The sequence below is a fragment of the Thamnophis elegans genome, chromosome 1, assembly GCF_009769535.1.
Source record: "Thamnophis elegans isolate rThaEle1 chromosome 1, rThaEle1.pri, whole genome shotgun sequence".
Lineage (NCBI taxonomy): Eukaryota > Metazoa > Chordata > Lepidosauria > Squamata > Colubridae > Thamnophis > Thamnophis elegans.
Window position 1 is genome coordinate 170,747,048 of NC_045541.1, and position 25,056 is coordinate 170,772,103.

General features: G+C 44.7%; 1 protein-coding gene across 1 annotated transcript; it reads right to left on the minus strand.

Annotated features, from left to right (window-relative positions):
• Positions 1-405: 405 nt before the first annotated feature.
• Positions 406-23,605, minus strand: MOB3A (MOB kinase activator 3A). The gene is given in 7 exon segments (XM_032209965.1): positions 406-947; positions 3,294-3,496; positions 8,512-8,826; positions 8,829-8,852; positions 8,855-9,043; positions 20,632-20,792; positions 23,509-23,605. Coding segments are annotated over 5 exon segments (642 nt in total). The 5' UTR covers positions 8,925-9,043; positions 20,632-20,792; positions 23,509-23,605; the 3' UTR covers positions 406-917.
• Positions 23,606-25,056: the final 1,451 nt, after the last annotated feature.

Here is a 25,056-nt window from a genome sequence, read left to right on the forward strand (position 1 = left end):
TAAAAAATAACAACAATCCAGTTGCCTTTTGAAAGAAAACAAAAGTACCTTTTGAGACAATTATGACTTGGATTACTGAGAACGTTCGTACACATCATTTAAAACCTTCCCAGGGGGGTTTTCTCATAAGCAAAATCAATGGAGGGAGCAGAATTCACTTCATGATGTGTAAAATCAGGCACAACTCACTTAACAACCGCACTTGCTTAACAATGGAACTTCTGGCCCCAATTGTGGTCGTAAGGCGAGGACTACCTGTAAACCATGGGGGACAGTCGCAGTCCATAAATTCCAAGTTCCACGCATAGTTTGGCTTACTGTGCGTGACCCAAAAGAAAAAAGTTAAAGTGCCGCAAGATCATTTCCTTCCTCTTCTTGGCTATATACACATATGCCAACTGCAGATTTCAAGTGAAAGAAGTGCTAAAATTTTATTGTATTTTTTTTGCAACACAGGTGATTCCAAGTCATGGTCCAAGCAGACTCCTAAAACTACTTACAGGTGTGTCAGTGGATTTCTCCTCATTGAAATTGGTCGCCTTCGTAGGTGCCATACGTGGTGTCTTCTGAAGCCCAGGTGATTTGGGCGGAAAACCTCAAAATAACACTTCCAAATCGGCCTCCCCTCTCCACCCCCCAACCATGTGATGTGAGAAGAAAGACATGGAGATCTAAAGGATCACATTTAGCGGTGGTCCTTTTCTTTCTTAAACAAACATACATACTTCAATCATCCAATCAGAGTGATTTTACAAAAAATTCATTACCAGAGCTCCTGAAAGCTCTTTTTTTTAAAAAATAAAAAGATGTATAAAAATGGAAGTCCCTCCAGATCATAAGATCTTGTCTGATGGGCAGGAATGGTCCCCAATCCGGACGGCATTGGCTTGAAAGACGGCGGACAGATTCCCAAGATGTCAGTGGCACATCCGCGAAGTCATGTCCTTCTGTCAAAGACAGGAGACTTAAATGTCATTTAGATATCACATTTTCTTAAAAAAAAAAAAAACACTGGTTACTACAGGTAGTAATACAATACAATACAATAGCAGAGTTGGAAGGGACCTTGGAGGTCTTCTAGTCCAACCCCCTGCCTAGGCAGGAAACCCTATACTGTTCCAGACAAATGGCTATCCAACATCGTCTTAAAGACTTTCAGTGTTGGGGCATTCACAACTTCTGGAGGCAAGTGGTTCCACTGATTAATTGTTCTGTCAGGAAATTTCTCCTCAGTTCTAAGTTGCTTCTCTCCTTGATTAGTTTCCACCCATGGCTTCTTGTTCTACCCTTGGAGAATAAATTGACTCCCTCTTCTTTGGCAGCCCTGAGATATTGGGACACTGCTATCATGTCTCCCCTAGTCCTTCTTTTCTTTAAACTAGACATATCCAAGTTTCTGATGTTTTTGGTGGTGGCAGTTTTCTCTGTATAAAATAAACCTCACGTACAGCATCCAGAGAACCACAGATGTGGGGCTGCTTAGAAACAGAGTCAATAAACAAATCCACGCTGTCTGTTCATCATGCTAGGTAAGTACAGGTTCTGTGTGGAGGCTCTGGGTGGGCAAAAAAACAGCCTACTGGAAGTTCTGGGAATAGGCCGGTTTCCGGCCTCCAGAGCCCAGGGGAGGCCGTTTCGCCCTCCCGGAGGCTTGAGGAAAGCCTCTGGAGCCTGAGGTGTGCAAAAAACAGGCCTACTGGAATCTCCAGAAACAAGCCTGTTTCTGGCCTCCGGAGTGCAGGGGAAGACATTTTCACCCTCCCAGAGGCTTAAGGATAGTTTCTGCAGCCTGGGGAGGGCAAAAATGCCCCCCACCCCTGTGAGGAGGCCAAGTAGGCCACGCCCCCCAGCAACCGTGCAGGTTGCTAAAAATTTTCAATCCCACTCCTGATGGAAATGTACACCATTTTAATTCCTTTCTATTCCAAAGAAGACAATCCACCAAAACAGTGCTGGGTTCAGAGTTCAGAAGAACACACTGCCATCAAGCACCAGGGTTAAATGGGCATCTCTTCCAGTTTTTACATCAATCCCCCCCCCCCCCCTTCCCAATCTCTCAGCAATCACATAGTCAGGGTAGTTCTGGGTGCAATTCAAGCTGCTGGTTATCACCTTTACAGCCCTGCAAGGTAGTATTTGTGGCGCACTCCGGGTGCATTCTGTTAAAACAACATTGTCTTCTGAAACCCAGAAGATGTGTCTTCTCTCTTTGGCATTTATCTATGGATCCGTCTCAGAAATGGGGACTTCAACTCCCAGAATCCCTCAGTCACCATATTGGCTGGGGAATTCTGGGGATTGAAGTCCAGACATTGTTATGTTGTTACGGTTGAGAAACATTAGGTTATATAGTGTTTCCATTATTACATGACTATTTTCATTCTGTTTTTTGTTTTGTCTATAGAGATTTTATTGTTTTCTTGCTGACCGTTGCCTAGAATTACCTAAGATAGATAGCCACGTACACGTTCTAAATAAATAAAATGAATAAATGTCAATAGTCCGAGGTCATTTATTCCACCTTGTCTACCATAAAGCTGTGGGAAGGATTGTCCAGCTACAGATGGAAAGCACCTGGGTGTGCCTCCCTTTCCTTCCTTGTTTCTCTTTTCTTTTTAATGTTTATACAACTTTATTAAACATCTAATCATCTAATCATCATAAAACCTCAAGTTGATGGCATGCATTTTATGCATCAGAGTAGTGAAAAGGAATAAATATCTATATATTCTTGTTTCTCTTTTTTTTCTGCAGCGATATTAATGTTTATACAACTTGGTTAAATATCTAATCCTAATTGCCATAATAATAAGTAAATAAAACCTCAAGTTGATGACATGCACTTTATGCATCAGAGTAATGAAAGGGAATAGTACAATATATTCTTTTGACATTCATTAAAAAAAACACTGTTCTCTCGTCTTATTTATTTGTAATCTTCCTTATTTTTTAATGGTTATTTAAGATATGTTTTTATTGTTTTATTGTAAGCCATTAAGAAATGGGAGATTAAATAAATTAAATACCAGGCTTTAAGAATAACACGCCCTAATGAATTTTGTGGCTCTTCATTAAATACAAGCGCACCCTTTTTTCTCTTAAAACGACCAAACTCTTCCAAGTTTGTCAAATCCCTCTGTTCTAGGGTGAAACCTGAAGAAGGAACTGCTGAAAGTGTGCAATATCTGGGGAGCTCAGGGCGGAGAGCTTTCCATCCTACAAAATACCTGTCAAGCAGGTATCTGAGCCAAGACTCCCTAAGCCAGCAAAAGCAGCCCCGACCCTGCACTCACCAGAGGCTCCAATTCCTTGTTGTCTATGAGATTGAACTGTTTTACAAAATAGTAGAAGTGCTTGTAGCATGTATTCACGTGGGCTTCCGAGCCCATTTGGGCGATACGATCAAAGTGGTGGATGTAGACGTGGACAAAGACGCGGAAGAGACGGGAGAGGATCTTTTTCACCACCTGGAGGAAGTTCTTAGGAAATGGAGTACCTGTGGAAGAGCACGACAATTAACCTTCTTCTATCCTTTTCTTCTTCCCATCTTCTCCCTCCCTGCCTTCCCTCCCATCCTCTCATCTCCTTCCTTACTTCCTCCTTCCCCTCTCCTCCCTCTTTCCCATCTCCTCCCTTCCTTCTTCCCTCCCCTCTCCTCCCTCCCTCCTTTGCATCCTTCCCTCTCCTCCCTCCTCCCCATCTCCTCCTTCCCTTCTTCCCTTCTCTCTCCTCCCTCCCATCTCCTCCCTTCCTTCTTCCCTTCCCTCTCCTCCTTCCCATCTCTTCCCTTCCTTCTTCCCTCCCCTCCCTCCTTCCCATCTCCTCCCTCCCTCGCATCCTCCCTTCCTCCTTCCCATCTCCTCCCTCCCTCCCTTGCATCCTTCCCTCTCCTTCCTTCCCATCTCCTCCCTTCCTCCCATCTCCTCTCTTCCTTCCTCCCATATCTTCCCATCTCCTTCCTTCCCTCCCTCTCTCCCTCTATTTCTTTAACTAATTTATCATATCCATGACAAGAAAGATAGCAGACAATTTAGATGACTAGGCTAATATTAACTATGCAAGTTGCATATTCCCAAAATTGGAAGTATCCCTTTTCAGCACCCGGGAAGAGGAAATAAAATAAGGAAAGGCTACCACAAAAGGAGACTCAGGTTATATACTCAAAATAGTCAACTATAATTTAAGATTTTTCCAAGATATGAACTGAGTTTGGAACAGTAATCTGAGAATTCAGCCAATTGCAGCTTAGTCAACAGACTAGAATTAAGCAAGCCAGAGCTGAGCGTGAAGGCAGCTGTAGAGAAGATGAAGCAAAGACAACTGGATTTCAATCAACAGCCATCACGGAGGGCAAAGGCAGGATGGGGCATGCGTGGAATTAAGAGAAGGGAATGGAGGAGGATGCTAGCTTACCAAATTTGAAAAGGAACGTCATGGGTTATTATATTGCCCAGTTATCCGATCTTGATTTGAAATTTTAATAATTTAATTTATGAAATTTGTCTGCTGTCCAACTCTCAACCGCTGAGCATTTTTTCCCCCTTTTCATCTCCTGAACTAAAGCCACCCATCTCAGGAATAATCAAAATCTCATGAAACTGAATCCTCTCAAGATTGCAACCATTAAAAAAACAAAAACAACATTTGGGGCCCCACAGCTTTTGCGCAGTGTCACATAATGGAATCAGCACTCAAAATGCAGATATGTAAGTGGCTCCACTCCTGAATGGTTTTCATTGTTCAGAAATTTCTTCTACACAATGTTCAGCCAGTATTTTTTTCTTTGGGAATCTTAAGTTCCTTAAGAACTGCCCCTGCACATTTAGGTGTCAATCCACCTGTTTTTATTTTTACCCTTTTTTCCAAAAACTTAAAAAGGTTTCACATATAGAGTCTCAACCAGTTGCATTTGTTCAGCCTCCTATAGGCCTCTTCAGTGACATGCCTAAAAAACAGTTTCAATCACATCATTCCTGCATTTCTTAACTTTTCTGAACATACTACCAAGCCCATGTACCGTATTTTTCGGAGTATAAGACGCACCAACCCCCTAAAAGAGGGTGAAAATTTGGGTGCGTCTTATACACTGAATGTAGCCCCACCCACCCACCGTCCCCCACCCTTTGGCCTCTGCCTCCCAGCAATTTACCTCCTTGCAGCAAAGGGGGAAATGGGGCTTGCGGAGGCTGCAATAGGCTATAGCAATCCCTGCAGCCTGAAACAGCTAATGATCGGAGGCCCGCTCAAACTGAAAGTGAAACTTGCTGTTTGTTCCACAAGGCAATTTGCTGGGAGGCAGAAGCAGAATTTTTTTCTTGTGCTAATCAGGCTGTTTGCTGCAAGAAGGTAAGTCAATAACTATAAATACCTATTGAATGTTCAAATTATTACTTATTTTTAAAGGCTGCTTTATTATTGTTATAGACAACTTAACAAAATGAAGAAGCTTTTTAAAATAAATGCTTCATCTGAAGAGGCCCAGTGCTATTGTATTTTCTTTTAAATAGAAGAGAATAATGTATACTTCCAGAAAGCACATGAATTTTAACAGCATCTGTACAAGTATAGTCTGAAATGAAACACTACAAACAATGTATATTGTCTGTACTATTTGCTGTTTGTTACAAGGAGGCTAAACTGCTGGGAGGCAGAAGCAGATTCCGCCCCCTTGTTTTCCTCCCCAAAAGCTTGATGTGTCTTATATTTCACAGCGTCTTATACTCCGAAAAATACGGTATGTACTACTTCATCACTGCATCCAAACTGAGAGCTCATCACCCCAACATCTAATTACCATAACATAAAAGCAGAATTTAATGATTACAGATAGTCCTCGACTTACAACAATTCATTTGGTGACTGTTCAAGTTACAATGGCACGGAAAAGTGATTTACGATCGGTCCTCACACTTATGACTTTTGTAGCATCCCTCCTATCGTGATTGGAATTCAGGCACTTGGCAACTGGTATTTATTTAGGACAGCCGTAGTGTCACCATCTGCATCCTTTCAAGCTTGATAAGCAAAGTCAATAGAAAAAAACATGATTTGCTCCAGAACTGCATGATTCATTTAACAACTGTGGCAAAAAGTATAGTGAAATCAAGGGTGAGCTATTTAACCACTGCCTTGTTTAGCAAATTCTGATCCCAGTTGTGGTTGTAAGTTAGAGGATCACAGTTGAGTCCAAAATTCCTATTGCTAAGTGAGACATTCGTTAAGTGAATTTTGCCCCATTTTATGATCTTCTGGCCACAATGTTAAGTGAATCACTGCAGTTGTTAACAACACTGTTGTTAAGTGAAGCAGGCTTCCCCTGACTTTGCTTGTCATAAGGTCGCAGAAGGCGATCACCTGACCACAGGATACCGCAACCGTCATAAACATGAAACCAATTCCCAAGCATCTGAGTTTTGTTCATGTAACCATGGGAATGCTGTAAGGGTTGTGTGAAAAACAGTCCTGTCACTTTTTTTTTTTTTAAGTGGTCTTCAAGAGTCTTTATTTGATACTGAATCTGCTCGACAGGATGGTTCACCTAGAACAGTGTTTCTCAACCTTGGCGACCTTTAAGTCCTGTGGACTTCAACTCCCAGAATTCCCCAGCCAGCTGGCTGGAGGATTCTGGGAGTTGAAGTCCACAGGACTTAAAGTCGCCAAGGTTGAGAAACACTGACCTAGAAGATCTGGATTCCTCCACTGTCATCACTATGATTATTTTGTACTTTAAAAAAAAAAAATTATTAAACAACAACACACACACAAATAATCATCTTACATTACATCTTGTAGAAAGTGTGTCAATTGGTTATACTGTAATACTCAAGTATAAGCCTAGTTTTCAGCCCACTTTTTGGGCTGAAAAAAGCCGACTCGGCTTATACTCAAGTCAGTGAAAAATTTGCCCGAAATGGAGGAGGAAAAAGGGGGCGGGGCCATGCTGCTGGGTGAGGCTCGTGAATGGCCCGGCGCCCCTGTGAGTTTCCCCTCCCTCTGTGTCAGTTTGCCGCGCAGCGCGCACCGCACCATCCCCCCTCCTCACGTTCTAATGTAATGCAGGGCTGTCTTATGATTCCCCTTCCTCCCCCCTCTTGCCGCTCTGCAACGATGTCCCACCTCCTCCTTGTTATGGCAAGCAGCCACATAGCTATGTCCCACCTCCTCTGGTACAGTGATCCAATGATAGGAATCACTGTGCCGTGTGTCATAGGAGGCGGGACATCGCTCCCGCGGCTGCACGGGACATCATCATCACAGCGGGACATCAGCATCATGAGGTGAGTGAAGTATTCATTGAATACACCGCTAGTTTACTGTTCTTTCTTTGAAATAAATACTCAAAACATTATTGGTATCTATTTTTATTTTTGAAATTTACCGGTAGCTGCTGCATTTCCCACCCTAGGCTTATACTCGAGTCAATAACTTTTCCAGTTTTTTGTGGTAAAATTAGGTGCCTCGGCTTATATTCGGGTCGGCCTATACTCGAGTATATACGGTAATTAGCTTTCGTGCCATCTCTTCCACAGTCATTTCTTACATTCATGTCAAGTGTCAAAGTTTTAATGAGTCCTACTTTCAACATATCATAGTTCTCATTTGACTGAAATTGTTTTGGTGTCCTTTCGCCGAGAATAATCCATAGTTAAAAAACACAACCACCTAATGGCATTTCATTCATTATTACACAGTCATCCAATAGCCTTAAACCTTTATAACATATTCTAAATAAAATTAGTTGACAAAGTTTCTAAGCCCTTTTCCCCATAAGTCACTTTTCTAGTGCCGTTGTAACTTTGAACAGTCACTAAATGAACTATTGTGAAGTCGAGGACTATCTGAACTTGTAATTCCAATGACATTGTGTTAGCCATTTTTGCCGTGGCACCACTCCATATAGGCTCATGCAGTGGTGGGATCCTGCCAGTTTAACAACGGCTTGGTGATTAGGTGTTGCGTGCGCCCGCACCCGACGCCAAACTTACCTTCCAGTTACTTCTTGGGGGGGTAACACAGCCCGAGGTGCGGGCAATCCGCTTTGCCACGCTAATCAGCTGAGAGGATATAGTTAAGTAAAGCTCAAGGGCGGGCAGGCCACCTGATTGTCGGAGAGAACCGGTTCGCTCTCAGCTGATCATGGGAGCTACCGGTTTGCCCAAACCGGTCCAAACCGGCTGAATCCCACCCCTGGGCTCATGTTCCTTTTCTGATCAAATTTGTAATTTTTATCCCAGGCTTTTTCAATCCCTTCCCCTCCAACTCCAAAGAGCCGAGGTGGCGCAGTGGGTAGAGTGCAGTACTGCAGGCCACTTCAGCTGACTGCTATCTGCAGTTCAGCGGTTCAAATCTCACCGGCTCAGGGTTGACTCAGCCTTCCATCCTTCCAAGGTGGGTAAAAATGAGGACCCAGACTGTGGGGGTGATATGCTGACTCTGTAAACCGCTTAGAGAGGGCTGAAAGCCCTATGAAGTGGTATATAAGTCTAACTGCTATTGCTATTGCTAACTCACCGACATTTGTAGGGAAGAGGTCCTCGTTGTTGATCTGCACTTCAATCCAATCCATGAGAAGGTTCATGTATTTAGGTGCAGAAAGGGCAGTGGGCTTGCGGTATTTCTCATCCTGCCACCGATACTCGTACTTTGGACCGCCGGACATGACCGGGCAGGATTTTTCTGTGCAATAATCACTGATTGTCCCGTAAATGAGGTTGATGCGGTTGAAGAAGTCCACCACATGAACAGCCACCCAATCGTTCAGCTCCTCATCGTGAGGGAGATTCACAGCCAGCTTTAAATCCAGCCCAGCATTAAGGGATGCCTGGCCTTTTTGTGAAGCTCGAAGCGCTGTGTCCGGGTTCAAATTTCCGTTTGGGCCGGAAGGTCCGATCCTTGTTAAAAACTTGTTTCAAAGGATTGGCCATCCCTGGTTCCCCAAAGTTTCTGAGATCTAGAAATCCACCACCACGTTCCCTCCAGGGGTGTGACTGCTACAACCAACAACCTTTAAGTCTCCTTTCGAATCCCACTGGTGAACTACAATCTGCAAGACAAAAAATGTATACAAGAAGTTGAGGGAAGTGGGAAAAGAAAGAAATCTAAAAAAGGACAGTCTCAAAATAATGCTAAAATTTGGTTCTTCGGGCACTTCTTTTAAATTCTCTTCAAACTTCCCATTTAAAAAAACAAGGTAGAATTCAGCAGTATTTTTTGACGCCTGAGTCAAAAAAACCTTGCCTTTGTGGAAATGCAAGTTTGAGAAGCATACATAGCAGCAATAGAGGTAGCTCTTTATGATCCTAATAGAGCCTGCTTATGGAGTTGTAACTTGTGACGGTCATAAAGTGGGTCAGCCATGTGACTGATCCAATTTCACAACCTTTTAAAACAAATACTGTGATCGTAAAAGCAAACCCATTGTTTGATAATACCACTTTATAATGCCTTGGTAAGGCCACACTTGGAATACTGCATTCAGTTTTGGTCGCCACGATGTAAAAAAGATGTGGAGACTCTAGAAAGAGTGCAGAGAAGAGCAACAAAGATGATTAGGGGACTAGAGACTAAAACATATGAAGAACGGTTGCAGGAACTGGGTATGTCTAGTTTTAATAGAAAGAAGGACTAGGGGAGACATGATAGCAGTCTTCCTAATATCTCAGGGGTTGCCACAAAGAAGGGGGAGTCAAGCTATCTCCAGGGCACCTGAGGGTAGAACAAGAAGCAATGGGTGGAAACCAATCAAGGAGAGAAGCAACTTAGAACTGAGGAGAAATTTCTGACAGTTAGAATAATTAATCAGTGGAACCACTTGCCTCCAGGAGTTGTGAATGCCCCAACACTGGAAGTCTTTAAGAAGATGCTGGATAGCATTTGTCTGGAACGGTATAGGGTTTCCTGCCTGGGGGGGGGGGAGGGGGGGTTGGATCAGAAGACCTCCAAGGTCCCTTCCAACTCTGCTTTTGTATTGTATTGATATGGGTGGGGTTTGTTTTTTTTTTTGCCAAAAAACTGGTTTCAGAAAATAAAATAATAAAATGGTCACGTGGTCACGTGACTGCAGGGGTGTGGCCATCATAACTTTGGAACCGGGTCATAAAGTAGCTGTGGGGAAGGCCTTGTTACCTTTGAATTGTCAGTAAGTTACTGGTCATAAGTGGAGAACTAGCCGTACTATGAATGACGTGTGCAAGAAGGAAAGAGTTCTCAGCATCATATTTAAAGAGAAAAAGGGAGACTCTGATTTCTTAGAATCTTCTCTGACTTGAAGAATCTTCATTGCTTTAAGCTTCATACATCCCCAACTCTCTGCGCATAACACTCAATCAAAATAATAGAAATTACTCTGGAGGGTAATAACTGTGAGGGGAGCTGGATTGAGATTTTTAAAAAGGAGAGGAGGTGTAACAAGAAGGTACCTCTTCTTCCCATCCCTTCTAAAACCAGCTATTTAATTCCTTGAGAGACCGCCTGCTGCAATTACCTCCAAAGACCCCATTAGATCACACAGGGTTGGCCTCCTCCGGGTTCCGTCTACCAGCCAATGCCATCTGGCATTGAACGAACTCCCGCAGAGATTCGACCCTCACCTCTCTCCAGGCCTTCCAAAAAGCCGTTTAAAACCTGGCTGTGTCGGCAACGCCTGGGGTTGATGAGTTCCCTTCCCCTCTCGATGTGTGTCTGTTGGTATTTAAATGCTTGTATTGTAGTTCTTGTGTTCCCTTCCCCTTTTGGGTTTGTGAGGCCGCCCTGAGTCCGCTGGGAATAGGGCGGCATATAAATAAACGAAACCTAAACCTTAAGTTTCCTTTAATTGCTTCCCATTCAGTGGCCTTTTAAGAATCTTGCCCCCTTGGATAATTTTCTTGGGCTCTGTATGTATCTGAAGATAGTCATATCCAAAGTCCTTCTCGTCTAGCATTTGGTATCCACCATGGGTTGCTTGCCAGGACATGTGAGTAGAGCCGAGCCTAAAGTTCACTCCTACTACAGATAGACTTCCTCTGAATATGGAGTTTCCTTATCTGTTTCTCAGCCCTGGATGTAGACCCAACCCCAATCAATCCAAGTTCTCTTTGGACTGCCTCCGTTGGCTGCCAAACAGACCTCTGTAAGAAAGCCCCAAGGGGCCAGTTTCTCCTCTCCACAAACTGGTATGGACAGATAAGATACCTCCTAATGTTGGATATTCCACTTACCCTGTTTGGGGGGACGGGACGGACCTATTGGTTATATGTATAAAAATCCCAACGAATTCTTTACCCAATCCTATCCAAAAAGCCACATTTCGAGAAGGCTTCCCTAATTCTCCAAAGGCCTCTCTGTTATGGCCTGCCAGTGGAGCTAGCAGCAGAGTCGGACAGTGAGGAGGGTTGGGGAGGAACATGGGCCAGTCCTGGTGGCTGCTGAAGGCTCGGACGAGGGCTCTGTGTCAGAGGCAGAGAGAGGGGCAGGGCCGTCTGGCAGTTCTCAGCTGCCTTCGGAGCTAGACAGCAGTGAGGCAGAGGAACAGCTGGAGCCTGTTCCCAGTGTACGCATGCACAGAGCTGCTAGAAGAAAAGAACAGCTAAGAAATCAGGGTCAGCTTTGGAGTAAAGCTGAATGGTGAATGCCCCCTCCCATAGGGAATAAAAGAGGAGTGAAAGGGGAGTGGCTTTTTGCAGGAACAATTCGTTCGTATTCATTTGTTTCAGGAGTGTGGAGATCTGTCCGTGAATCTCAGAGACTCTGTGCCCAGTCTTTTCCTTGCACAGCACTGCATTTGGAAAATATTTACATGGCAGCTTTCCAAGCAAGATAAGGTCTGTGGTCATAAATTTGCCTTTGAAAGACTGCTTACCAGGCTTTTGCTGAATGTGAATGAGAGGAATTCACATTTGTTTAATAAAATTTCCTGGGACCAGGAATCTGCTTCGTGCTTTTTTGGGGTAGGCTAGGTCAGAACACTCTCATCAGAATGCAATGTGGGAGCAAGTATGGAGAAGACGGCATGAAGACAGATGCTGTGACTCTCATATTACTCAGAAACCACTCAGAGGCTGCCATCACCACATCCTGTTAGCACCCATTTCAGTTCTGTTAAGAAAGCGGAAATCCAGTGAGTGTTTACAACCCAACTTGCAAAAAGGAGAAGAGAGCAAAAGAACTCCTTTTGAAGCTCAAGACAACAAATTACTAATTTTCCTCCGAAATGAACTTGTTCGCTACAATTTAGCTCAGTCTTTCCCAAGCAAGTTCTCTCTCTCTCCCCTTCCCTCCAGAAAGGCTGATTCCAATCATCCATAATCCACAGCAACATCGAAGAGCTTGGCCAGCTGACATTACGGGATGTTGAAGAAGGCAGAGCTGGGCTTAACCTACCTTATAGGGTTGTGGTAATAGGAAAAGAAATAGGGAGGAGTGTCATTTGAGCTGCTGAAGGAAAGGAAGACTATAAGTTCGGAAACAAACAAAACCTGTATTATGAAGATTAAATGGGGGTAGAAAAAAAAAACATATCTCAGTTTACAGTCAGTTTGGTGCTGGGCCTGAGGTTTCCAGGAAATGCATAAGCAGGATTAAAAGCAATATCCTTCCCTTCTTGCATGATGTGGTAACTAAGATAGACTGCCACTGCTCAGTGGACTATGGACCCATTCCATAGTCAATTATACAATACAATAGCAGAGCTGGAAGGGACCTTGGAGGTCTTCTAGACCAGCCCCTGCTTAGGCAGGAACCCTACACCATTTCAGACAAATGGCTATCCAACATCTTCTTAAAGACTTCCAGTGTGGGGCATTCACAACTTCTGGAGGCAAATTCTGTTCCACTGATTAATTGTTCTGTCAGGAAATTTCTCCTCAGTTCTAAGTTGCTTCTCTCCTTGATTAGTTCCACCCATTGCTTCTTGTTCTACCCTCAGGTGCCTTGGAGAATAGTTTGACTCCCTCTTCTTTGTGGCAACCCCTGAGATATTGGAAGACTGCTATCATGTCTCCCCTAGACCTTCTTTTCATTAAACTAGACATACTCAGTTCCTGCAACCATTCTTCATATGTTTTAGTCTTCAGTCCCTAATCATCTTTGTTGCTCTTCTCTGTACTCTTTCTAGAGTCTCCACATCTTTTCTATATCGTGGCGACCAAAACTGAATGCAGTAGTCCAAATGTGGCCTTACCAAGGCTTTATAAAGTAGTATTAACACTTCACATGATCTTGATTCAATCCCTCTGTTTATGCAGCCTAGAACTGTGTTGGCTTTTTGGCAGCTGCCGCACACGGCTGGCTCATAGTTAAAATGTTGTTCACTAGGACTCCAAGATCCCTCTCACAGTTACTATTATAAGCAAGGTACCACCTATACTGTACCTGTGCATTTCGTTTTCTTGCCTAAATGTAGAACCTTATTCTTTTCACCATTGAATTCATTTTGTTAGATAGTGCCCAATGTTCAAGTTTGTCAAGATCCTTCTGTATCTTAAGCCTGTCTTCTGGAGTGTTGGCTATCCCTGCCATCTTGGTATCATCTGCAAATTTGCAAATCTGTCTATCTGTCTGTCTGTCTATTATCTATCTATCTATCTATCTATCTATCTATCTATCTATCTATCATCTATCTATCTATCTATCTATCTATCCATCTATCTATCTATCTATCTATCTATCTATCTATCACCTATCATCTCCTGAAGATGAAACTCAAACACTTTGGCCACCTAATGAAGAAAGAGCGACTCACTGGAAAAGAGCCCTAATGCTGGGAACGATTGAGGGCAAAGAAGAAGGGGACAACAAAGAATGAGGTGCCTGAATGGAGTCACCAAAGCAGGATGATAGAGAACAGGAAGGCCTGGAGGAACATTGCCCATGGGGTCGTGATGGGTTGGACTAACAACAACAATCTATCTATCTATCTATCTATCTATCTATCTATCTATCTATCTATCTATCTATCTATCTATCTTCATCTATCTATCTATCTATCTATCTATCTATCTATCTATCTATCTATCTATCTATCTATCTATCTATCTACCTACCTACCTACCTACCTACCTACCTACCTACCCACCCACATATTTTATTCCTCCTTATTACATAAGACATTCAAAGCTGAAGGCAGTGAACATACATAATATGACTTCATCCTCCTCTGTACCCCCCCCCCAGCAACACAGCAAAGTGGGCTGGGCAGAGAGAAGTGATTGGCCCAAAGTCACCCAGCTGCTGCTGGACGAAAACGCAAGGTGTCTCTTGCTTTCTAGGCCAGCATCTTAACCACTACTCTAACACTGGCTCTCCATCACACAATACCTGCAGGGTCACACAACACATGGAATTGACTTGCTTGTAATTCAGTGCATTCTGAAATCCTCCTCCTCTTTGATTTTGGATAACTCATAAGATTGCCACCAATTTCTCCACAACAGCAACCCTGTGAGGTAGGTTTGGCTGACATAGGGGATTATCTCAAAGGTCATTTGATGGTTTTCATGCCTAAGGGAGACTAATACTCACGGTTTTCCAGTTTCCGGACCAGCATCTTCTCCACTACATCAGGGGTCTGGCCATGCTCCATTGCAACTATGCTGGCTGGGGAATTTTTGGGAGGTTGAAGGTCCACAAATCTTTGCACAGACCTTTGCACTATACCAAACTGACTCTGAGTTTGAATAACACCAATGAGAAATTCAGGAAGGAGCAATCCCGACGTAAACAGGGACAGCAGAATTTCTCTCGAGCTGCTGACCAGGCACACATTTGTTTATTGACTCTGTTCCAAGCAAGCCCCACATCTGTGGTTCTCTGGATGCTGTACATGAGGTTTATTTTATACAGAGAAAACTGCCACCACCCAAAAACATCAGAAACTTGGATATGTCTAGTTTAATGAAAAGAAGGACTAGGGGAGACATGATAGCAGTGTTCCAGCATCTCAGGGGCTGCCACAAAGAAGAGGGAGTCGAAACTATTCTCCAAGGCACCTGAGGGTAGAACAAGAAGCCATGGGTGGAAAACTAATCAAGGAGAGAAGCAACTAGAACTAAAGAGAAATTTCCTGACAGTTAGAACAATTAACCAGTGGAACAACTTGCCTTCAGAAGTTGGAATGCTCCAACACTGGACGTTTTTAAGAAGATGTTGGATAAACCATTTGTCCGAAGTGGTGTAGGGTTTCCTGCCTAAGCAGGGGGTTGGACTAGAAGACCTCCAAGGTTCCTTCCACTCTGTTATTCTATTCTATTCTACTCCACTCTATTCTGAAACAAAAACTAATTGCAAAGTAATTATTGTGAGACACATGCTACAGCACCAATAAAATATAAAAACGTAAGTTCCAAAGATAGATGGTTATGAACACACCTTGAGAACAAAAGGGCCACACTGTAGGTGTCCCTGTGTGCCAATTTGAACTAGTGCAGTATTTCTCAGCCTTGACAACTTTAAGATGCCTGGACTTCAACTCTCAGATTCACCCAGCTGATGGAGAATTTGGGGAGTTGGCGTCTATTGTAAAGTTGCCAAGGTTGAGAAACACTAGTCTAAGTGATGAAAAAGGCTGGATTAGTAATCAGGAGAGCATGAGTTCTAATCCAGCTGGGAGACTTTAGGCCAGTTTTTCTATCTTGGCCTAAGGAAGAAGCCCGTGACAAACTACTTCTGGAAAAGTTGCTAAGAAAATAGCATTTACTTGTCTAGGTAGCTGCCAGGAGACAAGACACAAAAAAATGCTCCTGTAAAACAGAGTTCCCCAACCTTTCCCATTTGGGCGGCCCAGAGTGGGTGGGGAGGGGGGAAAGAGGGGATTGATTTTGTGGGAGGAACAGACATGTGTGCACGTGTGCATGCATGCACGTGCGAGTGCGCCTTTCTCCATAGTGAGGGGAGGAACATCCAGGATGGGTTGACCTTATCCTCTCGTTGATTGGACTGAGTCAGATAAGCTCTTGGGATACGCCCTGGTCCACCACGCACCTGCCCAGTTATCGACTCAGTCCCTCAACTGGACGGTTTGCCTTCCTGATATTTTGATGAATTTAAAGAAAGAAAAGGATAATCATCTCCCTACAGCAGCAGCTGCACGCGAACTGGGAACTGGACAGCTCCCCGAGCAAAAGAAAGCTCTGCCAAAAGCCCCTTTGGGGGCAGCACGCTGCCCAGGCATCTGAACGAGACAAGTATCACTCAGAAAAGGAAACTGCCGGGCAAGCAGAAAACTTGCTTCCAAAGGCAAGTTCTGCTGCATAGATGCCAGCGGCACCGGAACGCTCCGCCGCTCCCCATAGGGTCAAGCGGCGAGCCGCGGCTTCCTCAAGCACCGCGGAGCACGAATTGGGCCACCGGCAAACGAGGGCAGTGCTGCATTCCCGCCCAGAAGGTGAGCCTCGCCGCAGGAACTCAACCCGCTGGGTTGAGCAGCGAACCGTGGCTTCCCAAATTGTCCACATGGCCCACCTCATTGGACAGGGTCCACGGGCAGAGCCAAGCCTCTAGCGGCGCCAGAAAGAGGCAGAAGAAGGAAAAACCGGCGGCAGAGGCGCACGGCAGCTCCTTGGAGCACAAGCCGCCAGAAAAGATTTAAAGAGGCGCTCTTTGTCTCCTGCACGGGTGCCATTTTGAAGCTGGGAGGAGCCATGTGTTCCAAGATGGTGGCAACCTGCGGTAACGAGGAGACTGGCAGGACTCAAGTACCTGCAGCAACAGTCAGCAGCCCCACTAGAGGGGGCAGAGGATCACCATGGTTAGTGACCATCCCAGAGGCTGTCCAGAAGGGGGGTGGGGGGACAAAGGCTAGAGAAAAGAAAAAACACCTTTCCCCCAGGGCGGGAGCTGGAGGCCAGAGGGTGGTCACAAGTCTTCCAAACCCTCTAAGTATGAAAGGTGAAGACACAAGAAGCTGGAGCAGCTCATACAAAAAGGCAAGTGGCCTTAAGGTCCATCCCAGAGACAGAAGGGAAGGCCCCTGGAGTCCCTGCAACAGGCGGGGCTACAGGGAGGCGCCCACCAAAACCCTCCAGGCAGGAGTCCTGCAAGGAGTAACTGTAATAAAGACCTTATCAGTTCCTTGTGAGTTCCCAGCCAAAAGGTTGCAATTAAAATTCTGGCAAGCAGTCTTGTGGCACAAAACACCATGAACAAATCTTCAGCAATACGAACTGTTGTCTCCTACCGACAACCACTGCCCTTTCCTTCTATTTATTCCCCCTGCCGAGAGGGCCATTCAGCATCCACGTGTGCTTTGCCTCTGAGTCAACTCCTTGTCCTCCGTTATTCACCTCCCTGAACTGCTCTGCACATATGTGCATCTGGAACAAGCCGCAGCTGTTTCTTCCTCCTCACTCATATCAGCCTCCAAAGGCAGCTGCCTTTCCGGTGGCTGGGAAATGTCGGATGGCCCCGGCTCTATCTCTGTGTCCGACGCAGAGCACCCATCAGAGCCTTCTCCAGACTCCAGAACTGGCCCAAGTTCCTCCCCAACCTTCTCATCATCCGACTCTGCTGACAGGCCACCAAATGTCCGCAGCATTTCCAGCAAGTGGGGCTCCAAGAGCCTGCAACAAGTCTTGTAATAGTGGGCCTGTGCCCGTGCATGGACCCACGTGTACCGCTCAGCCACTCACATAGCCTGGTGGCAATTAGGCCGTGGCCCGGTAGTGGGCTACGGCCCACAGGTTGGAGACCCCTGTTGTAAAAAATAGGTGAGTTTTCATTCTTGAATCCCAGCTGTGCCGACAGGAGAAATGAAACTTAATCAAATTACATAATTTGTAAGCTGCCCAGAGTCTGTGGTTCCGTGGCCTTATAGGGGAGACGGGCAGCATAAAAAAATTAATTAAATAAACAAACCACAAAGCCATTCCCCTTAATGGCTGGGAAATTCTGGGAACTGAAAAGCTTAAAGCAATTTTGCAAGGTTGACAAATCCTGATCTACAGAGATGATAAGCAGGCAAAGCGGATCAATTTACAAAAACACGTTCAAAATGCCGGATGGACAGCAGAGGCAAAAGATTTTAAAAGTGGCAGAGGAAGAGTACAAAGTGGTTGGGGTTTTTTTCCCCCCCTACCAACCCTCAAGCTCGAAGTTCCTCAATTCGCTTGAACTGATGCAAAACCTCGATGAGTAATGCTATTGAAGTGCATTGGCGGGACAGCTGCGCTCCACCAAAAAGCCACTGAAAAGTGGAATTAAAATTTTTTTAAAAAACCCAGTAATCTTATTTATATAGAAGGGCCACTTCCTCTGCCATTTAAACCAGTGTTTCTCAACCTTGGCAACTTGAAGATGTCCAGACTTCCAGAATTCCCCAGCCAGCAAATGCTGGCTGGGGAATTCTGGGAGTTGAAGTTCGGACATCTTCAAGTTGCCAAGGTTGAGAAACATTGATTTAAACTGTTTGGAAGAGGCTGTGTGGCCTTTGGCTGCAGGACCCCAAAACAGCAGCAAAGTTGAAGGGGGAAGGGAAGACTGGCAGAAAGAGCCAGTTTAAAGTGGCGGGGGGGAGAGATTACCCTTCTCGCCTTATTTTGTAAGTTAAAGTCCCACCGGAGTGACAGAGTAGAAGGGAGCCTCACGGTCATCCAGGTTAAGCGCCTATCAATAGCATAGCTGAGAGATGGCTGCCCCATCTCAGTTTAAACTGAGTTTAGTGGCACACAAGTTCTACTGCGAAACAGCTCTTAATCCAATAGCCACATAATGCATGTCAGGTCATTGATTGTTGCTTATTCCCATGAATAATAATTTAAAAATTACGCTATAATCAATTCTCTTGGCTTCTCTGGATGAGTTCCCATATTGACAAGAGGGGAACAATCTACCATAATTAGCAGTTATTCTTCCTGTCTCACTACAGGTAGTCCTCAATTTACAACATTCATTTACTGACCATTCAAAGTTGCAACGGCACTGAAAAAAAGTGACTTATGAACATTTTTCATACTTATGACATTTGCAGCATCCCCAGGATCACGCGATTTATATGTGGCTGCTTGACAACTGCTTCATATTTATGACGGTTTTCCATGTCCCGGGATGTGATCATCTTTTGTGACCTTCTAACAAGCAAAGTCAATGGGGAAGCCAGATTCACTTAACAAATGTGTCACTAATTTAGCAACTGCAGTGATTCACTTAACAACTGTGACATGAACAGTTGTAAAATGGAGCAAAACTCGCTTAACAAATTTCTCACTTAGCAACATAAATTCTGGGCTCAGTTGTGGTCGCAGGTCGAGGACTACCTATACTAGATTGACTCACTACATCTGGGGTTAGAGGAAGATTTGAAAACTTCCAGCACATGTACACTTATTTAGGCACCATTACATGTGAATTATGTGCAGATCAAGATCCTTAAACCTGGATTCTTTGGTTGCGTTCACATGATCCATTAATTATCCAACCATTACAGGTAATTATCAACTTATAATCATTTGATTAGTGACCAGTTATGATAGAGTTCAAAAAGTGACTAGTCCTTGCACTTACAAACATCACCAGCATTGATGGGATTCAATTTCTTTTACTACTGGTTCTGTGGGCATGGCGTGGTGTGGCTTGTTGGGCGTGGCAGATGAAGGATACTGCAAAATCCCCATTCCCTCCCCACCCCACTAACCTGCTTTCCAGCTCCGTTCTCCTGTTCAGGGCAACAAAAGCTGCTCAGCTGGGAGGCAGCAGGGGCGGGGCCAGCCAATTGGTTCTCTGAACTACTCAAAATTTCTGCTATCTGTTCTCCAGAACCTGTCACAACTGGCTGAATACCACCTCTGATCACCAGGCTCAAGGTTGACTCAGCCTTCTATCTTTTCCGAGGTTGGTAAATTGAGAACCCAGACTGTTGGGGGTAATATGATGACTCTGTAAACTGCTTAGAGAGGGCTGTAAAAGCACTGTGAAGCACTATATAAGTCTTTGTGCTGTTGCTATCACATAATCCCCATGGTCATGTGAGCAAAATTTGGACACTTGAGATCCACTTGAGATCCAGTATTTCTGATGGTTGCTGCATCCCAGGGTAACAGGATCACCATCTGTGACCTTCTTATGGGGCTTCCAACAAGCAAAATTAATGGCTATTTAACGACCATGTGGGTTTTATGGATTTTCCCTTTATCCCTAGTAGATGATCCTGCAACAAAGAGGAGGGGAAGTATTTTAATAGCTCAGTTTTTAAACAAGGAGAAGTAGATACGGGTCATCGGAAAAGTAAAAAAATCTTTGTGCTCTCCGCTTCCAGCATACCCAAATCACGTCTTGTTACTTAAAAGACAAAACTCAGGCTTGGAATAATCAGACTTCTGTCTTCTTAATAGTTCTTTGAAATGATCACATTTTCAAGATGAGTTCCAGCTACAGGAAATTCTTTGTGTATTTCTAAGTGGAACTCAGCCAGGCTTTTCAGAGAAAATCTTATTCCCTCCATCATGTTAGAAATGAGACTCCACCAGGATGTTGGTTTGGATTGATTCTACGTTGCTGCTCCAGAATACAGAGAATTTAGCCTGCAATCTTAAGTTAGCCAAAACTTCTGTGGTGAATTTCCTGATTGCCCTAACTCACCGTCAGGACTCACTACCTGAAAAATAGGGTTACTAGTGAGTATTAAAGAGGCCTCAGCAGAGGTGGTATACAGCTGGTTCTTACTGGTTTGAGTGAACCGGTAGCAGCAGCTGCTGGAAGCTCCGCCCCTCCCGACGTAATGCACGACCGTCTGCGCATACGAGCGCGCTCACATTTGCAAATCGGTAGCCAAGGGAAGTGAATCCCACCACTGGGCCCCAGGCAGTACGGGGTAATATGGAAGGCTAGGATAGATAATAAGTCACTTAGTAGCAATACATTTGTCATCTTTAAAACACAAAACAACAATCTGCTGAAGCTCACAAGGTTCTTTTGAATTGTGTGTACACAAGATAGGATAAGTGCCAAAACTCCAAACTTGGCACTTATGAAGAACACAATAAATAGCATTGAGATAAATAGAAGCGGCCATATAAAGTATAAATATATACTCACTGACTTAATGCACTAGACTACGCTAAGTTGAATAGTTGGCAGAGCAACACACAACGGGAATCCAAACACCGTTTAAGAGGTTGTGGGAACTTTGTATTAACCAGGCATATTAGTTCTAGGTTACTAAACTCAAAAAATGATTAGATGTTGTCTAGATTTATGCAGCCCCGACCTGGCAGCCTATGTCAACACTGAGTATACCAGCAGTTACAAGAAAGCAAACCATATTTGTTAACCTGGTTTCAGTTTGCTGTGTGAAACTCAACAACTGTGAATGAAGGCAGGAAAATCCATTCAGATTTCCTGGACTTGCAAGAGATATAGAAACTCAGCAACCCTCTTTCCCAATACAGCTCCACCCCAGTGCCAAGGAAATCTGGAAACGTATTAAGCAACAACATTCCCAAGTCGGCTGTCCTCCAGATTGTTCAACTATAACTCTCGTCATCCTCCACCATCTTGGCTGTCTGACAAGAATGCAGAGCTACCAGGCTGGGATTTTGAGATGACCAGATGTACAACCCATCATGTTTGAGAAGGTGGGTGGGGGGTGCTTTTATGGTGTTTCTTGACCTCTCTTCTCTCATTTGTATTGTATTTGTATTTATTAGTTTTGTATGCCGCCCACTCTCAGAAGACTCTGGGCGGCTTACAATAAAAAAGGGAGGGGAAATATATAAACAATACAACAATTTAAAATTACAGCAACATTCATACCTTAAAGTGGGGCTGGATACTTCAACAGCCCAGGCTGCCGGAACAGCCAGGTCTTAGTTGCTTTACGGAAGGCCGGTAGTAAGGGTCCGGATCTCAATGGGGAGATCGTTCCAGAGGGCCAGAGCTGCAACAGAGAAGGCTCTCCCCCGGGGAGTCGCCAGCCGACATTGGCCGGCAGATGGAATCCGGAGAAGGCCTAGTCTGTGCGATCTAATCGGTCTTTGGGAGGTAATTGGCAGGAGGCAGTCTCTCAGGTAGCCAGGTCCGATGCCATGTAGGGCTTTAAAAGTAACAACTAGCACCTTGAAGCGTGTCTGGAGACCAATGGGCAGCCAGTGCAGCTCACGGAGGATAGGTGTAATGTGGGTGTACCTAGGTACACCCACAATTGCTTGCACGGCGCTCGCTCTCAGGACTTTTCCCCCTTATAAAAATTTCAGAAAACCCCTTTTTTGTTGTTAGTTGCGAAGTCTGTCCGACTCATCGCGTCCCCATGGACAATGTTCTTCCAGGCCTTCCTGTCCTCCACCATCCTCTGGAATTCATTGAAGCTCAGGCCTACTGCTTCGGTGACTCCATCCAGCCACCTTATTCTCTATTGTCCCCTTCTTCTTTTGCCCTCAATCTTTCCCGGATGAGGCTCTTCTCCAGTGAGTCCTCCCTTCTCCTTAGGTGGCCAAAGTATTTGAGTTTCCTCTTCAGGATCTGGCCTTCTGAAGACCAGTCAAGGTTGATCTCCTCTAAGACTGACCGATTTGATTGCCTTGCAGCCAGAGGTTTTATTTATATACGTTGTATTTATTGATATTTACCATACTGAAAATTAAAACTGCGGCCACTGCTGCTTCTCATGACAGTTTGATGGGAATTGTTTAATAAGCTGGCAAATAATTTTGATTTTGTGATCTTCAGGGGTCCCAGGACCACATTTCCATATGTTCTAAAGATCGCTGACATCCAAGTTAAAAATAAATAAATCTTTGTACTATTTCAATCAGCAGCCAAAATCATTTTGCCAATGCTGTTAGCTCTGTCGGGGATCATGAAAAAAAAATAACAAAGCAACAGAAATGTTGATTCTTTAAAACAGTGTTTCCCAACCTACTTTTAAGATGGGGGGACGGGACAACAACAGCTGCTGGTTGGGGAATTCTGGGAGTTGAAGTCCACCCATCTTAAAAAGTTGCCAAGGGTGAGAACCAGGGTTTTGGAAAGATCGCCTGAAGGTCAGGAAAGTAACACAACCGCCTGTTTCCAAACCGCCTCCGCAAGACGGATATTCACAGCTATTTAACAATCGCAGAAAACCACCTTGTAGAAACTTTCCACACCACGGAGGTAAACCGGCTCAATCCACCGACCCGGAGTAGGAAAGGTGGCGAGGGAGGTCGGGCGCATTTTCCCCGACCTGGTTGGCAATCTCACGAAGAAAAGCGCACGGGGGGGGCGGGGGGGCCCCCGATCCTAGGCGGAAAGCATTTCTTTTTCTTTGTGCCCTTCATCCCTCAAGGGGCCGTTTGGAGCCCCTGTTCCTTCTACTCTGCCTTTACTACGTTGCTCCTCTACTACGCCTTTACTACTCCCGGCAAGGGGGGCTGATTGGGACAGAAGACAGCGGAAATCCAGCTGCAAGAGGCGCTGCTCTCGATTGCAACACCGGATTAAAGAGAGCCGGCGATCGTGCTTTTGCTGGGGGCGGGGGGGGGAAGGAATGCAATATAAGCGAAAGCAAAAGAAAGCAAAGAAAGGGTTTGCGGACGCGGGGCAGATCCACACGTGCATCCATACCTGCCTCGGTCTTGACGAACCTTCCCAACGCGGGAGAAAAGTCTGGCTCTCTCCGCAGCCCGAAAAGGCGTCCGTCCGCCCTGCAGGCAAGATTTGAACCAAGCGCCACCCCTTCCGCCTCTCCTTCCCCTCCACCCGGCTTCCTTCCCTTAAACGGATAAGACCCGTATCTTTTGCTTGTAAGGATGACACAGGGTGGGGAATTCCCTTCCCGGAAATCCTTCCCTGGAAAAATCAAGCGGTTTTTTTTTAAATTGCCCTACACGGCCTCTCAAGTGGACAGAGGAGGTAGATGGGTGAAGGTTTATTTTGATTTTGCTAGATTTCTGTTCTGCTTTTTTCCCCCCTTTTTGGCTCACTCTTCCTGATGGCTCTTTCTATTTTATTCCACCCCACCCCCAACCGCAACAGGGAAGGAATAAAGGATATGGTTAAAAGCACTTAAGTTGCCACTTCAATTTATCAACACTTACATTAAATTGGTTATGGGGGAACCCAATATACAAAGATAATATCCAAAGGATACATTAAAAAGCTTGGGCATTTTTCTAGCAATTCCCACTACAGAATCTACAGAAAATGAAATGAAATAAAGATAAAGGTTTCCCTCTGCACGTATGTGCTAGTCGTTCCCGACTCTAGGGGACGATGCTCATCTCTGTTTCAAAGCCAAAGAGCCAAAGCTGTCCGAAGACATCTCATGTGGCCGGCATGACTAAACACCGAAGGCGCACAGAACGCTGTTACCTTCCCACCAAAGGTGGTTCCTATTTTTCTACTTGCATTTTTACATGCTTTCGAACTGTTAGATTGGCAGAAGTTGGGACAAGTAATGGGAGCTCACTCCGTTAGGGATTCGGACTGCCGACCTTTCTGATCGACTTAGCCACTGGGCCACCGCATCCCTCATCTAAAATAGAAGATAAAATTCCGTGTCACCTTCGTATTCATATTCATTCTTTTAATTCATATTATTGTACTCTCCTTGATTGTTTCATTGCTTTTGCTACTGTTATGTTAACATTTTCATTATTTTTTCCATTTTACGGTTGTAAGCCACGACGAGATGGGCAGCAAATACATTTATCAAATAAATAATTTAGCAAATTCATAGATCCGGAACTAGTGAAAGCATCCAAGGGTGGCAATTTAAGATAGATTTATGGATGGTCATTGAGCAACTGTTCAAAGTTATGATGAGCCCCCACCCACCCAAAGCTACTTATGATCTGATTTTGAAGTTATGATATTCTTTCCTCCCCTGCAGTCAAATGATCATATTTGGCTTTTCAGCAACCAGCCTTCATGTATGGCTATGTTGGAAGAAATGTCCTTCTGGGTTCGGCTCCAAGTGGGGAAAAAGATACTGGAGACATGGAAGCTGCTTGAAATATGGTTTTAATGGTGGACAGGACCACATGGCTTGAGTCCTGAACAGAAAAGGGGGATCACATGCTTCAATGTTGGTGGAGAAGAAGAGAAGGGAGGCTGAGATGCTGAGTCCCTCTCTGGCCTTTGATCTTGAGCTTGTATTCTGATTGGTTGTCA